General features: G+C 43.2%; 1 protein-coding gene across 1 annotated transcript in view; it reads right to left on the minus strand.

Annotated features, from left to right (window-relative positions):
* LOC133515415 (E3 ubiquitin-protein ligase HECTD1) overlaps positions 1-18,082 on the minus strand; it is an 87,603-nt gene that overhangs the window by 62,337 nt on the left and 7,184 nt on the right. Inside the window, 10 exon segments of the mRNA XM_061847956.1 lie at positions 185-250; positions 2,487-2,667; positions 4,172-4,307; positions 5,104-5,268; positions 6,577-6,712; positions 7,675-7,804; positions 11,441-11,574; positions 16,127-16,257; positions 16,931-17,106; positions 17,623-17,762. Of these exon segments, the coding sequence (XP_061703940.1) occupies positions 185-250; positions 2,487-2,667; positions 4,172-4,307; positions 5,104-5,268; positions 6,577-6,712; positions 7,675-7,804; positions 11,441-11,574; positions 16,127-16,257; positions 16,931-17,106; positions 17,623-17,762 (1,395 nt within the window).

Below are 18,082 nucleotides of genomic sequence, written 5' to 3' on the forward strand. Positions count from 1 at the left end.
CTAGCGGACGCCCTAAAACAAATGGCTGTCGGTCGGCGTCTACGTCGAGCGTGCAGTTTGTGGCCGAAGCATTATATTCTGAGCGGTCAAACCGGACTGTGGGCGACTATGATACTTGTACCGCTCGGCCAGTAGTTAGAGCCTTAGGCGCACTCTCGGAATCATCACACCATCGGAACATTACCGCCGGCGCGCGGATATAGCGGCTGCGCAGCGGCCGCGGCTGCGGGCGGCGGGGGCCCACCTCGCCCTACACACACAACCGCTGTACTGATTGCACTTACTGGTCGACTTTGTCTTTGGAATAGCAGACCGCGGGCCAGGAGCATAGATAGAGGCTGATACTTTGTCAGATGATAGTTTAGATGCTGTTTTAAATTTTAAAAAACCGTCAGCCGGTTGTATCGCGGTGGGAAGAGCGTCAGCTGTAAAATGAACATGTAAAAAATATTCGCCTTACCACTTTATGTGCGGCAAAGTATGCGTAATGTGTAAATTGCGTAATCCGTTGATGGCTTTTCAGGCGTTAACGCCTGATGAAATACTACATGTAAAATTTCATGATTTGTTATTGCTATCATAAAAAGGTATAGCGCTTATGTTTTACATGTTCATGCGACCAGCTGATGATCTTACCACCGCAATATAACCACATTTTTTTTTGTTTACGTGTTTCGTTGGCTGCCATTCCTCAACCCACCAACGGAGCGGCAGAGGACGTCCACGATGGTTTATTATACCTAGCCGTTAATCACTACACGAGTTTTCGGCCGGGAGGCGATTGGTCATGAGAATCTGTTCATGGCTCGCGGTATATAGGGTCTACGAATCGTCAGTGGTGTGGACGATCCATACGCACTTGCGTGATATGCCACCAACTTAAAGTTGAATGGCGTCTTGCCGCCGTAATGGCAACCGCAAGTGCGTACGTTACATAAGAAGGCTTGTTTACACTTTGCGAAGTAGCAAGTGTCAAGTGATCAATAAAATCAAAGTGTAAACGGTCACGCTGTTAAGTGACAAGTGCGAGTGCGAAGTAAAGTGTTTAGAAGCATGGTCTATTTTTGCCTGTTAAGTAGTTGCCCTCGCACACCCACGTCACTCGCAGTTTCGTCCTAACTAAACACTGTGTAAACTGCATCTACTTGCTATCTAAGTGCTAAATGAGGTGTACGATTACCCTTACTTTGCACCTGCACAAAGCGCAACTAAGCAATGTGTAAACAATTCTTTAACACTTGATACATATCGTAAAAGTATGTTAAGTAATCACTTCTGACCTGCACTTGTTACTTCGCAAAGTGTAAACAAGCCTTAACAGCAGCACACTTTGACCGAGAGAATCTTCCACCATTACCAAACAAAAAAGAAGATTTGTTCCCATTTATATTGACAAATAGAGATGCAATTAGGGGTAATATTAAAATCGGATGGAATAGCGATATTCCTTTAGATGAATCCCGTTTTTCATCACTATGAAAGGGACCTTTAGTGATCTAAAAATCCAAAATGGGATCATTGGTTTACGTACTTTAAACAAGTCAATATCTAGATAAATGTTACGTTGAACGCGACATACTATATAGTCGTCTCATAAATTTGCAATATATTTTCAAAACAAAAACACCGCTATTTATGCCAATTGATGTTGAATTAAAAAGGCGTCAGCCCAACCAGCAGCTTCGTTAATAAAAAATAATTCCTACGGTCACGTCTGAAAATATCGATACTAAAAAAGTGCCAAAAATATGTATACTATACACAACTTTATTGCCCGCATATTAAGGTAGTGTATACATATTTTTGACACATTTTTCGTATCGATATTTTCAGACGTGACTGTACCAAAAATCGTGGCATGATCCGCTCTCTATATCAATGGGTCTGCCGCAAGCATTCCTAATCACCACGTTAAAATGGGCATAACGAATGAGAATGTTACGGAGGCAAGGAGCACATTAGTACATTGTGCAACGAGGGGGGTAAGTGAAACTTTGGATACTAGGGTGGCAATTTCCGACAGCCGCAGTCTGGAGGGAATTAAAGACCCGAGTTTGCAATATTCTTACCCCCGGAGTTACACACAATGTTTTTTATCACACTTGCGAAGAAAAAACTAAATTTTAAGCGAAATAATTCTTAAATACGTCACCGTATATCAAACATTCGTCCGCCATTTTGTAATTTCTTGGTATTTTAAAAGTAAAACTCATTTATGCTAGTTGGTTTGTATGAATAAGTGACATAATAAAATTAAAGAAAGCTAGCTTTATTTTTACAATCCATAACTAATTAATATAGTATAAATAGTAAATTTAATATAGTATAATGTAGTTACTAACAAACTATATGGGCCTATTTGACCTGAAATAAATGTATTGAATTGAATTGAATAACTCTCGCAAGAACAAAATAGGCCTTTGTCCTTCAGTACACCTGCATAAAATAAGATCTTTTTCGAGCAAATGTGATGAAAAGTATCTCACCACGTTGTCGAGCACGGCGGCGATGAGCATGGTGAGCGCGGCGGCGGTGGGCGCGGGCAGCGCGCGCAGCAGGCGCGCGGGCGTGTAGTGCACCATCTTGCGCACGAGGGACAGGCACGCGCGCCGCACGCCGGCGCCGCCCGCGCCCAGGTAGCGCGCGCAGAACACCGGGATCAGGCGCCTGCGGACCGATATTTACTATCCTAACACCTTCGCTTCGCACAAATACGGATGTGATCCGATGCCGACTGCACGCGAACCCTCTCGGAAGCTCAGGACCGTTTCGTCACCTTCTTAGAGTAAGGCCTGAGTGCACGCTCGAGTTGGGCGTGCAGCGGGGGCGGGGCGTGCGGTGTGCATTTTAAACAAATGCAAACGTATAGGAGCGGCCGCAGTGCACGCTGCTCAAATCACTTGCGAGCGCGACGCCACGCTGCACGCCCCACTGAACGCTCCGCTTTGAGCGTCCACTCGGGCCTTACACTTAAATCCTAAATCGTCACCTTCCGAAGTCGTCCACATTACCATTTTGACCACAGTCCCAGATCGTCCACATTCCCATTTTGAACATCCTGATTGCCCTCTATAAATAAGATTTCTTCTGTACTTTTCATTTACTTTCCTATTGCTTTTATTCAACAGAAAAGTTTTGTTGGCCGGTGATTTTAACCTCCACCCATTGGACCACCACCACTGTGGACCACATAGGAATGTGGACGAGTTAACACTGTAGACCAGGAGTGGCCAACAGGTCGATCGCGACTGTTAGTCCAGTCGATCGTGGCAAGGCAAAAAATATAAATACGTAAACCAGTTTCATTTAAGGTTCCAAGAAGTATGTAATTGGTAAATCGCACAGGGTTTCGTTAGTAAACAGGAGATCTTGGGTCTAATCAAGTTGGCCACCCCTGCTGTAGACCATATAAGAATGTGGACAAGACAGGAAAGTGACGATATAGGAATATTGACGAATCAGAACAGTGGGCCATTTGGTAATAATGACAAGTTTAAAAAAGTGACGCAATAGGATTGTAGACGAATCGATCCTGAGCCCTCTGGAGTTGGGCAGCGTTCGTTGAGCAACAAATACCTATGAGAATTTTCTTAGATACATTGCCCTTTTTAGGGTTCCGTAGCCAAATGGCAAAAAACGGAACCCTTATAGATTCGTCATGTCCGTCTGTCTGTCCGATTATGTCACCGCCACTTTTTTTCCTCATGTGGACGGCGGCCATCTGGGAAATTGAATAGGTGTGCGCAGGGTAAAAAGTTTGAGAAACCCTGTTTAAGTAAAAATATGTTTTAAATCTAAAACATGATCAAACGTCTCGTAAATTGTTCTCAAAATAGTAGCAGTCGAGAATCAAGCTATGATCAGCCTACAGAACGGTCAATCGTTCAAGTTAATGATCAAAAAATTATTAGTCCCTCGTTGGGCGCCATTTTTAAACCAATCTTAAATTTTAAACTGTTTAATATAGAGTGAAAGCTTTTTATTTTAATTTACGTGGCATTATTTAAAAAAAAAAACAAAGGAGTGTAATAAATAAGTGTAGATAAAGCTTCAGTATAACTAGCCCATGTAGAGTGCCATTTTTATATCAAAAAAAATTATACTGGTTAATTCAACATCACCGACCTAGAATAATTTAGCATTCGCTACAGATTACTTCTTTCAGACTCACTCTAAATAAATAGCAGCCATTTCTTTGTCTCCTGTCTCAGGAAAGTCTTCATCGTTGGAAAACGTCGGTGAATCCTGGTTGCCAACAACCAACCACTCTCCGGGGCACTGCAGAATAGCGGCCACTTCTCTGTGACCTGAGTAAACAAATAAACACATATGACTACAGCAGTAGATTCAGAAAACGGATTAAAAAAAAGTAGTAGCGCTTTTTTCGATCACAATGCCGTATTGTCATAAATTTAATTAGCAATCTTGAGGAGTTTCCCTAAACTTCAGGGATTAGAATCCTGCGTTTTTAACTTTCGCAAAACATAGGTCTAAACAGCCCATAAAAAAAAATATAATGAATAATAATGATAATAATTATAATATGAATTTCTAAAAATGAGCAATATTATGCTTGAGGGAACTCAGCTATTACTTTTTCTATTTTTAAAACACACAAAAAATTAAAATATATGATATTTAGCGCTCCCGGGCACGCACTTCCATCTCGCTCGCTTACTCCTACACTCACTGATAGTGAGAGAAGAACAAAAAAAACAAACATTTTTTCAGCAAATAGGCCACAGGGCACTTTCACATATCAAATTTGACCAATCACAAAAATAACAAAATACAATTACAAATAATCAATTAAATATAACATACTTTATTAGAGATGTATACAGTCCCTAAATGTCGAATTACACAAAAAAAAAGATTATAAAACAAATACAAACAACAAATACTAAAATTCTTTAGAGATGTAGTAGTCTCTAAGTGTCAGAGATAAAATATAATAACAAAAAACTATCCTTAGAGATATAAAAGGCCTCCAACACTTGAATTCTTATCTATTAATTAAAAGACATGAAATTAACAAAAAGAACAGAACCGAACACGAACTTACTTATTATTATGTGATCCATCCCCAAAATCCTGACATACCTTGATCGTGACGCTCTCTGGCCTTGTCTAGCGGTGTCTTGCCGTCCTCGTCGCGCAGATCAGCATTAGCTCCGTAGCGCAACAGTACTTTAGCGATGGCCGGCCGCCCGAAGCAGGCGGCGTAGTGCAGGGACGAACTGCGCTGACCACGGTTCACGTCGGCTCCTGTCAAGACCACATATTTTGTTACGTAATTACATATATTGTTCATGATCATGCGATATGGCCATTTATGGACCCGGGTATGTCCTTAAACTACGTCCAAAAGAGAGATATGGACGCTGTGAATGTCATCTCGCTTTGTGTGGTAGGGCACAGCGGATGTCATTCCAGATCTAAAGCAGAGCCCAACTGGGAAGTACCTCCACCTTACAGAAAACCGCAGCCAAATAACACTAAACCCTACCCATAGTGTTGTGTTCCTGGCGGCGAGTAAGGTTGCCAGAGCTCAACGAGAGTGCGGAGTGTTAGGGTCGGCAACGCGCATGTAACTCCTCTGGAGATGTGCTGGCGTGTGGGACACTCACCCTTCTCGCACAAGAACTCGACCATCTCCTTTGTGCCGAAGGCTGCGGCCGAATTGAGCAGCGTCTGCCCGACATCGTTGCAGTTGTCTCTGTCCCTCGGGACAGTTGTGCCCGCGTGTGGGAGCGAGACACTCACCCTTCTCGCACAGGAACTCGACCATCTCCTTTGTGCCGAAGGCCGCGGACCACTTAAGCAACGTCTGACCAACGTCTGGGCAGTTGTCTATGTTCCTCGGACAGTTGTGCTGGCGTGTAGGAGCGAGACACTCACCCTTCTCGCACAGGAACTCGACCATTTCCTTTGTGCCGAAGGCCGCGGACCACTTAAGCAACGTCTGACCAACGTCTGGGCAGTTGTCTATGTTCCTCGGACAGTTGTGCCGGCGTGTAGGAGCGAGACACTCACCCTTCTCGCACAGGAACTCGACCATCTCCTTTGTGCCGAAGGCCGCGGACCACTTAAGCAACGTCTGACCAACGTCTGGGCAGTTGTCTATGTTCCTCGGACAGTTGTGCCGGCGTGTGGGAGCGAGACACTCACCCTTCTCGCACAGGAACTCGACCATCTCCTTTGTGCCGAAGGCCGCGGACCACTTAAGCAACGTCTGACCAACGTCTGGGCAGTTGTCTATGTTCCTCGGACAGTTGTGCCGGCGTGTAGGAGCGAGACACTCACCCTTCTCGCACAGGAACTCGACCATCTCCTTTGTGCCGAAGGCCGCGGACCACTTAAGCAACGTCTGACCAACGTCTGGGCAGTTGTCTATGTTCCTCGGACAGTTGTGCCGGCGTGTGGGAGCGAGACACTCACCCTTCTCGCACAGGAACTCGACCATCTCCTTTGTGCCGAAGGCCGCGGACCACTTAAGCAACGTCTGACCAACGTCTGGGCAGTTGTCTATGTTCCTCGGACAGTTGTGCCGGCGTGTGGGAGCGAGACACTCACCCTTCTCGCACAGGAACTCGACCATCTCCTTGGTGCCGAAGGCCGCGGCCCAGTTGAGCAGCGTCTGCCCGACGTCGTCGGTGAAGTTGACGTCGACGGCGCCTGTCGACACGGCTGCGAGCAGCGCGTCCGTGTCCTTGAGGTAAAAAACAAGGTGTTTAGAGCCAACGGCATTCTGAGCGCTTGTCGCGTCGCTGGGACCGCTAGATCAGGGGTCACCAAATGCCGGCCTATTTTATTTTTTTGCTTATTTAATAAACTCAAGTAGAAACGGACCACGATGGTCATTTTATTTTAAGAGCCGAACCCCTGAAGAAACTCACTGGTGACCCCTGCACTATATAGTTGTTATATTTAGTTAGCTCAAAAATATTTACCATTAATTTTGATGTAAATATGTCTTTTAAAATTGTTATGTAGAGAATTGCACTAATTTAAAAAAATATATCAAAGAAGCACATTGCTCATCATAATGATACATATATGAAAGGTAATATAGCAAAACATTTGTGAAAATAACATAACATGACTGTCATTATGTTTTTCCTGCACAACCCTCATTTCTCTGTTCATTGGGATAGTAAGTAGGTGAAGATTTTCTTTGTTCGTTAAGCTTTGATATTTGTTGAATTAGAAGCATTTTTAAATTATCTGCGATTATATTTAATACTCAAATGGCAAGCTTGATTAGTTACCAACACTTGTTTTAAATCGACTTGCGAATTACCTATGCGCGCGTGTATCGTACGTTCACAGTTTTAATTTTTGATCTATTTAGGGTTCAAGCTATTTTGGTAGTCAATATTAACGGTATGAAATGTCCAATGTATAAGTAAACCCTAACCATATATAAACCCTAACCATAAATAACACTTGACCCTACTCATAGTGTTGTGTTCCTGCCGGTGAGTAAGGTTGCCAGAGCTCAACGAGGGGGGTGGGGTTAGGGTCGGCAACGCGCATGTAACTCCTCTGGAGTTGCAGGGGTACATAGGCTACGGAGACTGCTTACAATCAGGCAGGCCGTATGCTTGTTTGCCACCGACGTAGTATAAAAAAAAAAATGTACTGTAACTAATATAATAAACCACATTATACCTTGCCACGAATACAGTCGATCAACTGGCGATGCGATTTGTCGCCTCTTGCGCCCGCCGTCGCGCTCGAGCCTTCCCCTCCCGCACCGCTCTTTGACCCGCTGGCCGCGTCGCCATTTCTGTTTGACCCACTGTACAACAAATACACGTTATATGTAAACTTAGAATAAATAATAATAATAATAATAATAAAATTCTTTATTGTGCACTACTAAAGAAAAACTCATAATACAAACAACACAGGACTTAAATTAGTAGGTAACAACAGGCGGACTTATCGCTATAAAGCGATCTCTTCCAGACAACCTTCAGATAGCGAACCGGTGGCAAGAAATAGGCTATTGGGCAGTGCAAAACAACAATAAAACAAGTATACTTATAATATGTTAATTTTAAATTATAAACTACAAACAATAAAACATACACTACATAAACTACATAAATTATTTAAATTACAATAATACACTACATAAACCTACATAAATAAATATTAAGCATTCTAGGGAGTGAAGTAACAACCAGGTAGAGAAAATAAAGGAGAATTTAATGACCAGGACTAAGAAAGTGATAAATAATGCTCTTTAAGACGTTTTTTAAAAATGGTTAAGGATTGAGCTCGTTTTATATCAATGGGCAAAGCATTCCACATTCTTACAGACTGGAAAGTGAAGGATTTGATGTAGAACTTACTAGATGACCGAGGGGGAGCAAGAAGAAGATTTTGAGAACACCTAACAGACGAAAGAAAACTAAACCGCTTTTTAAGGTAACCAGGAGTATTAGGAATAAATAAGGTACTGTAGAGAAGAGAAAGGATATGCGTATTACGTCGAAAACGTATCGGTAACCACTTGAGCTGTGACCGAAAGCTGGCGACATGGTCAAATTTCCGTAGCCCAAAAATGAAACGAATGCACACATTTTGAAGACGTTCAAGCTTGTTTAATTGCTCTTCTGTAAGATCGAGATAAGATATGTCAGCATAGTCTAGAATAGGAAGAAGAAGTGATTGCGCCAGCGCAATTTTAGTGGCAAGCGGTAAAAAGTTGCGGAGACGCCTAAGCGATCCCACGGCAGCAAAAATTTTTCGTCCAACCTCATTAAGTTGCGGACCCCAAGAAAGAGTACGATCCAAAATCACTCCCAGATTCTTAACTTGGGACGAGTACGGGATCTGGACCCCATCGAATAAGATAGGAGGCAGACTCTCAAAATTCACCTTTGCTATATTCATAGGGCTACCAATAATAATGACTTGAGTCTTCGCAGGATTAACTTTAATTCCATAACAGGAGCTCCAGTGCAGAATGCGTTCTAAATCAGAGTTGGTGGATTGAATCAGAGAAGATAAGTTAGCAATCGGGCACTGTGAGTAAATTTGGAGATCGTCGGCATACAAATGATAAGAGGAAAGGAGGTCACGAGAAATAGAATTAATAAAGATAGAGAAAAGGAGGGGAGACAACACGCCACCTTGCGGGACGCCAGCCAGTGTGTTGCACCACGATGAACGAGTGTCCTCAATTTTAATCCGTTGCCGACGACCTTCCAAGTAACTACGAAACCACCTAATTGCAGAAGGAGATATGTTAAGGCTACTTAGTACCCCTATCAATATATCAAAGTCTACAGTATTGAAAGCGTTAGTAAAGTCGAGTAATGTCAGTACCGTAAGCATCCCTTTATCCATTCCTGAGCGGATGTCGTCTGTGATTTTGACTAGAGCTGTAGCCGTGCTGCAACCAGATCGGAAACCGGATTGAAATGGATTAAGAAGGGAGTTTCTATTTAAGAACGAAGTAAGCTGGAAGTGCACTAGGCGCTCTAGAACTTTAGAAAGAAAAGGCAAGATAGAGATTGGTCTGTAATCAGAGAAGGAAGACGGATTCGGTTTTTTTGGAATGGGAATTACGTCGGCATCTTTCCAAGTATTTGGGAAAGAAGAGGAGGAAATGGAAGCGTTAAAGATGCTAGTAATTATAGGGACAAGAAGGTCTAGAAGCGGAATGATCATGTTGCGGCCCACACAGTCGACACCAACGACATTCGAGGTAATGTAACGGATATTCTTCTCAACATCGCTGGTAGTGAATGGCGTAAAAATAAAGGGAGAAAAACCAGGCGTTGGAGAAGAAGAAATACAAGTAAGGGTTTCAGCCTTACGTGAGCCGCTAAGAAAAGTGGAAGAGGAAAAATGCTGATTAAGTAGGTTAACGTCTAAGTCAATGGGAATAGAAGAACTGCTAGATTTACCAATACCATATGTCTTTAGAAATTTCCAGATTTTGGCAGGTTCACCCCTTTCTACTGACTGATGAATGTGGTGCCTTTGGGCGTCACGGCACACCGTACTGCAGCGATTTCGTAAAGCATGGTATTTGGCTTTGTTCTTGTCCGTGGGTTTCAATTTGAACTTGCACTTAGCTAAATTCTTTTTCACTATTAAAGCTCTAATCTCATCGGTAAGCCAAGGAGCTGGTAGATGTTTAATTTTGATTGGCCGAATTGGAGCATGGACATCGTAGAGCTCAATGAGAAGGGAATTAAAAACCGCCACTTTCTCATCAACAGTGCCAGCGTTATCGATAACGCCCCAATCAATTTTACAGGCATCTTCAAGAAGCTTAACGACGTCAAGCCGACTAAAATTACGCTGAAGAACAACTTTCGGTTTGGCTTTTGGAGGACGAATTTTGTAAGAAAGGAAAAGTAGATCGTGGTAAGAGAAGGAATCGGCAGAGTGTTGACTGTATTTTGCAACGTGGGAGGGAGATGAAACAAGAGTGAGATCAAGAAGTGAAGGGGTACAGTTGGGAAAGTGGTGTGTGGCATTGGAAGGTAAAATAGTAAGATTACATGCTTCCACGAGGGATTTCAAAGACCTTGAGCGTGAATCGTTTTTCAAAAGGCAAGTGTTAAAATCCCCCATGATAACATGATGATTATAAGAAGGTATGAGATCTTCGAGTACCTTTTCGAAAGAAGAAAAATAGTCGATATGGAGAGAGGGAGAGTAAAAAACTCCAAGGAGAATTTTTGTATGAGAAATATTCAATTCGATGAAAAGGTGTTCAGCGGTATTAAGACAAGAGGTTGAAGCAGAAATTACTGAATAAGGAACATGTGACCGAAGGTAAATGGCCACACCACCACCACCTTTACCAATGCGATCATTTCGAATTAAATGGAACCCCGGCAAAGAATAAGAAGTTGAAGGCAGACAAGGTTTAAACCATGATTCCGAGACAAGGATAGCATGTATTCCGGTTAGATCAAAAGTAGTTAAAAAGTCATTGTAATGAGCGGGAATACTTTGCGCATTAATATGTATGATGTTTAAGTTTTTAGGGACATCAGCCAATATAAACTTAAATGTGGAAAAATTACTGCCTTGTGTGAGACTTGAACTCACGGCCACTGGATCGCTCGCCCAGTGCTCTACCATCTGAGCTATCAAGACCTCATCCATAGACGGCGAATCTTTCTTTTTCTATCATATCGGCCTATAGGGAGACCCTCGCAAATGTTTCTGCTTGAAAGATGTATGTTTCAAAGTAAATTAATTTATCCTCTAGCTCTAGCTGATTCACTTCAATTTCATCAATTAAATCGTTTTTTACTGGGAAAGTGTTGAATTTTTATGAATGAATGAATATTTATTGCATGTCACATTACATAAATTGTTAAAGGTGGTACATTTATACATTAATGGTCTACAATCTGGACACGAAACTATATCAAATAATTTTAAAATATTCTTTACTAACGTCTGTATAGCATGTCGTCCCTCGCAGACCAGCACCAGCAGCAGGTCCACCAGCCGCATACACTCGAGGCACCAGCGCTCGTCGGCCTGCACGGCCGCCTCGATGGCCGAGCATAGCTCAAGGCGGACTAGGTCCTGTCATACGGAAAATATATATTATTCGAATCTTGTAACTTAAAATTTTACCAATTCTAGATTCAGTTGAAATTTGAAGTACTTCCGTAGTTCCAATGACAATGCAATAATATTCTAACATGGAGCTGATATAATGATGCAGTCGGAAGGTAGCCGAAGAAACTCCTCGATGGAAAAGCACAAACACCTCGAGTTTAGGCTCATTAGAAAGGGCTCGAGAAGTGCTTTATAGACATGCATAATATGAGAAGTACGGTCAGGAATAAAATTGTGTATCACAAACATTGTTTTAACGGTAAATTGTGCGCTATTTCAAATATTTGTTAAAAGTTGAAATATTTAACTGTTGTCTTCTTTTCACTCACTTATGGCCCCCACGAAAGACCATTGATAGCCCAGCCAGGCTAGCACCATGCTGATTGGGACCGTCTCGTGGCTTATACATATAATGTGTGGTTATGTTATAATGTGTTAATTTGCCATGAATAAATAATTCATATTTGTAATAAACGATTTCGTAAACAAAATTACAAGATCTGTGAGTAGAGTGAAAATAAAAATTAGTCATCTTGCCAGATTAATGACAGCGGTTTTTCACGACGATGGTAATTAAACCTAACCTCGCAATGTTTTCTCATAGCCTTATCGAAGTGAATGATAAACATCAATTCACAGACCATAAATCGTGCTTAGCGTGTCTTCCTAGATGTTTTGTTGTTCTTTTTATAGACGTAAATCGCTAGGTCGCGCTCTCTTTCCATGTTGTTTTGACTGTCGGATGTTTGTTGTTACAATATATAATGCCTTATTGCAACATAATGATTTGTACAAATTTATCTAAAGTTTAAAACGTAGACACATTGTTAAATTATTTTCATGACGTTATAGTCTTAGTAGGTAGGATAAAATCTACTATTAAGAACATTTTATTTCAAACTGTTTCGGCTCAAGACCGCTACGTCCACCATCCTATTTCGTCATCTTTTTAAATCGTCCACCATGCTATGTCGTCACCTTCCTAACTCGTCCACATTACTATTTTCACTACAGCCTCAGATCGTCTACCTCGTCAACATTATTGTACCATCCATTATTCTGACTGCCTTCTATAAATAAGACAACATCGGCACTTTTCATTTACTTTTGCATTGCTTTTTTTCAAGTGAAAAGCGTTGTTGGCCTGTTCATTTGACCTCCACCAATGCCAGCACTGTGGACCATATAGGAATGTGGACAAGGTAGGAAAGTGACGATATAGGAATATTGACGAACGAAACCAGAGGACCATATGATAATAATAACAAGTTAAGAAGATGACGAAATAGGATTGTGGACGAAGCGGTCCTGAGTTACCGTAAAATAATTAAAACGTCATACGCCCTCGATCATAGAGAAAAAAGTAAGCCTAGAATGTTCTCTCAATATATCAGCTCTCTTACTTAATAAGTAATAAGTTGAATGGGAGGTTCGGTTTAGACATGTGTTGTTCACGAGTGAGTGATTTAAATGGACACTCACTCTTCAACTCACTCTGTAAATCATCTATTTCAGTGTTACTTGCTCGCTCTTTCCCACTCATGATTCGAATGAGCTGACGAAGAGAGTGAGACGATGCGAATATAGTTTCGGAGCGGTTCGGTGGAATTGGGTGCGGAGGGTGTCGGGAAAACATGGCGGGATCGTATCGCGTGATTCGCAATCTCTATCTAGTATCTACTCAATCGCGAACAATATAGTCGAAATGAGTGTTATATATATCTCCGCGAGCGAAAGATATGAATCAATCTTTTCAACTCAGTAAAGTGTTTTGCGCCTCTTTAGTATGGTTAAACGTATTATGAATAAGTTTTAAACTCACTTAATACTTATTATAAATTTTTATCTATGTACGGAGTGACCACTCTAATGTTTATCTATGCCTCGATCGAGTTAATTATACTAAGATACCACGAGTAATTAGCAGTCTCAATAACGGAATGCTCAAGTCACACCTGGCTGGCTGATCGGTTTTTTAGCAGGAAACCATCATGGGGCAATTTAGGCGATTAGTCGGACAATCTAGGCGTTAATGAGTCACGCCTCTTTTTTACAACTTACAGCTTTACGAGTTACTAACAAAGGGACTGTAAATACCTTCTTTTAAATGTAAACTGGGAGTTGAGTTAGAATATTTGTATTTTTTTTAATACTAAATAATGCATATAGTTTCATTTCTCCACTACCTAAAGGTTGTCTGGAAGAGATCGCTCTGTAGCGATAAGACCGCCTGTTGTTTACCTCTATCTTCATGTATTATATGCGTTTCCATGTACATTTTTTCAGAGGTTGTGCAATAAAGAGGATTTGTATTGTATTGTATTGTATATGCCTTTTCACGCCAATTTTCTTGAAACTACTTAAATTGTTGCAATCTAAAGATTTATATCAAGAAGGTTATATTAAAACGCGGTTACGTGAAAACAAAATTGCGTGTTAACAAAAGACAAGTTTCTCAATTATTACAGGAAACTTTTCGCTTGTCTTGTTAGCCTTCTGAAGGAAATCCGAAATCACATTGTAGCTTAATTTGAAGCTAATACGATCACTAACCCTTTAACCTCTTAACCTCTGTAGTCTAATATATAAGACATACAATAACCAGCTCATTTCGCCACAGTCTTATAAATAAGACAAATCTTCGCGTAACTTCGTACCGGCGGCGACAAGCACGCTCGATGAAGAATTCTAAGTGTAAGGCCCGAGTGGACGCTCGAGTGGTGCATGTTAAACAAATGAAACTCATACTGGTGTCCTGAGTCGACGCTGCTCAAAGCGAATGCCGAGCGGGCAAGTTTGCGAGCTAAGCTGTCAAAAGGTTAAACGCCACGCCTATCGTGTGCAGCGCGTGAAAGCGAACCTTGTCGGAATGCACGAAGGTTGATATTGGGCTGAAGCCGCGCGCGTCAGTTGACGACTTTGGCCGTCTAAGGGTTAACCCAGTGCCTTAATGATAACAGCATATATGTGACGTTCCACGGGAAAAGGTACCTTATGGCGATCGGCGCTTATGCTATTATTAACGACTTCCCAGTATATTATTGTAATAGAGAAGTAAAGTCTAAGAAAAAAACGTACCACTTAGTATGGCATCCAAAACAGCGCTGTACTGCGCTATATGTTTTGCGGTCACTGAATTATCAAACGTCAACTTAAGACAACCAGAGTTAAATGTATGGAGCTGTACAGCGCCATCTCGTTTGCTTGTCAAATTCGAAGCACGAAATTGTCTTAGATTTTACACATCTTACTCAATCAATATATCTTTCTTCTTCCTCGCGTTGTCCCGGCATTTTGCCACAGCTCATGGGAACCTGGGGTCCGCGTGGCAACTAATCCCGAGAATTGGCGTAGACACTAGTTTTGACGAAAACGACTGCCATCTGACCTTCCAACCCAGAGGGTAAACTATGCCTTATTAGGGTAAACTAGGCCTTATTGGGCCATATTCAATCAATATATCTTTGCCAACACTAATGCCGTGCTATGCGTTAACCGCCATAACGTACCTTTCCCCGTGGAACGTAACATACAAGCAGCGTCCGTAGAAGTGCAAATACCTCGAGTTAGGCACGTCCAGACCGAGCTGCTTAACACGACAATTTCGTCGCACGGCGACTCGGTCTGTACGGACGGGTCACATTACACTCACGTGTGTTATCTGCGCGGAGCCGCGGCACAACGTGGACAGCAGGCTGACGGTGGTGGACACGGAGGGCGCCAGGCACTTGTCGTCGCTGCTCTCGGTGCTGCCGAGTCGGCGCACGAGCTGAGTGTCACTACAGTAACATTACACTCACGTGTGTTATCTGCGCGGAGCCGCGGCACAACGTGGACAGCAGGCTGACGGTGGTGGACACGGAGGGCGCCAGGCACTTGTCGTCGCTGCTCTCGGTGCTGCCGAGTCGGCGCACGAGCTGAGTGTCACTACAGTAACATTACACTCACGTGTGTTATCTGCGCGGAGCCGCGGCACAACGTGGACAGCAGGCTGACGGTGGTGGACACGGAGGGCGCCAAGCACTTGTCGTCGCTGCTCTCGGTGCTGCCGAGTCGGCGCACGAGCCGAGTGTCACTACAGTAACATTACACTCACGTGTGTTATCTGCGCGGAGCCGCGGCACAACGTGGACAGCAGGCTGACGGTGGTGGACACGGAGGGCGCCAGGCACTTGTCGTCGCTGCTCTCGGTGCTGCCGAGTCGGCGCACGAGCTGAGTGTCACTACAGTAACATTACACTCACGTGTGTTATCTGCGCGGAGCCGCGGCACAACGTGGACAGCAGGCTGACGGTGGTGGACACGGAGGGCGCCAGGCACTTGTCGTCGCTGCCGAGTCGGCGCACGAGCTGAGTGTCACTACAGTAACATTACACTCACGTGTGTTATCTGCGCGGAGCCGCGGCACAACGTGGACAGCAGGCTGACGGTGGTGGACACGGAGGGCGCCAGGCACTTGTCGTCGCTGCCGAGTCGGCGCACGAGCTGAGTGTCACTACAGTAACATTACACTCACGTGTGTTATCTGCGCGGAGCCGCGGCACAACGTGGACAGCAGGCTGACGGTGGTGGACACGGAGGGCGCCAGGCACTTGTCGTCGCTGCTCTCGGTGCTGCCGAGTCGGCGCACGAGCTCTTCAGTTAGCCCTGCAACAATATTTGTTTTTGAACCCAATGTGGAAAGTAAACAATTAGCCATCCATTATAAAAAAGTGGAATCTAAAAAAATTATTTGGGATTATAAAAAAATACAAGGCTCCAGTCTCAAAAAAAAATTATTTATTGTCTTTCTATAATAGAAAAGAAAATTGTACCATTCCATTTCTTACATTTTATTGAGAAATAAACTGTATCAAATGACAACTATACAGATAAACGCAATATTTCAGGGTCAAAATAGCAATTTCCTTGATCTTCCATACATTTAGCACAGACTTATATGATGTGACGTCACATCACATTATCATTTTGTTAGAGGCGTTTCAATCGTCGATTGCGAGCGTCAGACTTTAACTCTCATTTCTGACCTTTGTGTTGCTTAAATGCCATGAGTCCTATATAGACATTTGATCCTCAGGAAAATCAAGATCGATTGACATTATTTACAAAAAACTGTCAAGTAGCCAATTGTGACGAGTGTCGATAGTGTAGAATACTTGAAATGGGATAGATGAGCGCGAGAGAAGCGGTACGCGAGCGACATGAAGCACACAGGGCCGCGTCCACCACGCGTGCGTCCGTATTACCCAGTAGCGCTGAGAGAGACGTCACTGCACTATAACCCCGCTATAGCTAGTGTGTAGTACAACTAGTACAGTACCGTGCTCCGCTAGAGGCGCGGGGTCGGCGTGGGCGCGAGCGAAGCGGTCCGCGAGCGAAGCGAAGCAGCGCAGCGCCGCGTCGGCCACGCGCGCGTCCGCGTGACGCAGCAACGCTGAGAGGGACATCACCGCGTCGCCCACGCGCTCCGAGCCTGGCTCCATCTTGCCGCACACCCTGTACAACATAATTTCCTATAATAGTTTGGAAAAATTCATCATTACATCAGTCATAGGATAAGTCTCAGTTCTAATAAATAAATATTATAGGACATTATTACACAAATTGATTACGTCCCACAGTAAGCTCAATAAGGCTTGTGTTGAGGGTACTTAGACAACGATATATATAATATATAAATATTTATAAATACTTAAATACATAGAAAACACCCATGACTCAGGAACAAATATCCATGCTCATCACACGAACAATGCCCTTACCAGGATTTGAACCCGGGACCATCAGCTTCGTAGGTAGGGTCACCCTCTACCCACTAGGCCAAACCGGTCGTCTAATGGAATAAAAATTTGTGTAACTCGGATGATAAGCACCTATTCTGACTCGAAATATTACTAAAAAACTATCTTAATATATGGGCAATAAAATCGTGTATACATATTTTTGGCACATTTTTCGTACCGATATTTTCAGACGTGACTGTACCATGCAAGAATGAAGAATATTAGTAACCTGGAGACCACGGCCATGGCGGAGTGCAGCGTGTCCTTGTGCACGGCGGTGCCGTAGTGCGTGATGAAGTGCAGCACGGCCGGCAGACCGCCGCCCTCCCACACCGCGCCCGCCTCGCGGGTGCATACTAACTCCAGAACCTGAGAACATTTATGAGTTACACACAGAAAAGATGACATCGTTGTCGCTGTAAGTTGTAACGCGTTGACCTGACGACTCAAAGACCGGGAGTAGTAGTCACGGCCATCAAACCTTTCGGAAATCTTGGAATACAATTGTATGCCACATTTCAGTCTTCTCTTTCTAAAACTAGGAAGTATATGTTACCCGTTAGCTAGATGTCAAAATAAATACATTTCTTAATCATGAATTAGTTCGAGATTGTGACCTAACATTGTTCCTGGTGTCATATTCATATTGTTCCTGGTGTCATATAGCCTTCTCCGCAATTTCCAGTGCC

This window comes from Cydia pomonella, chromosome 2 (genome assembly GCF_033807575.1).
Source record: "Cydia pomonella isolate Wapato2018A chromosome 2, ilCydPomo1, whole genome shotgun sequence".
NCBI classification, from domain to species: domain Eukaryota; kingdom Metazoa; phylum Arthropoda; class Insecta; order Lepidoptera; family Tortricidae; genus Cydia; species Cydia pomonella.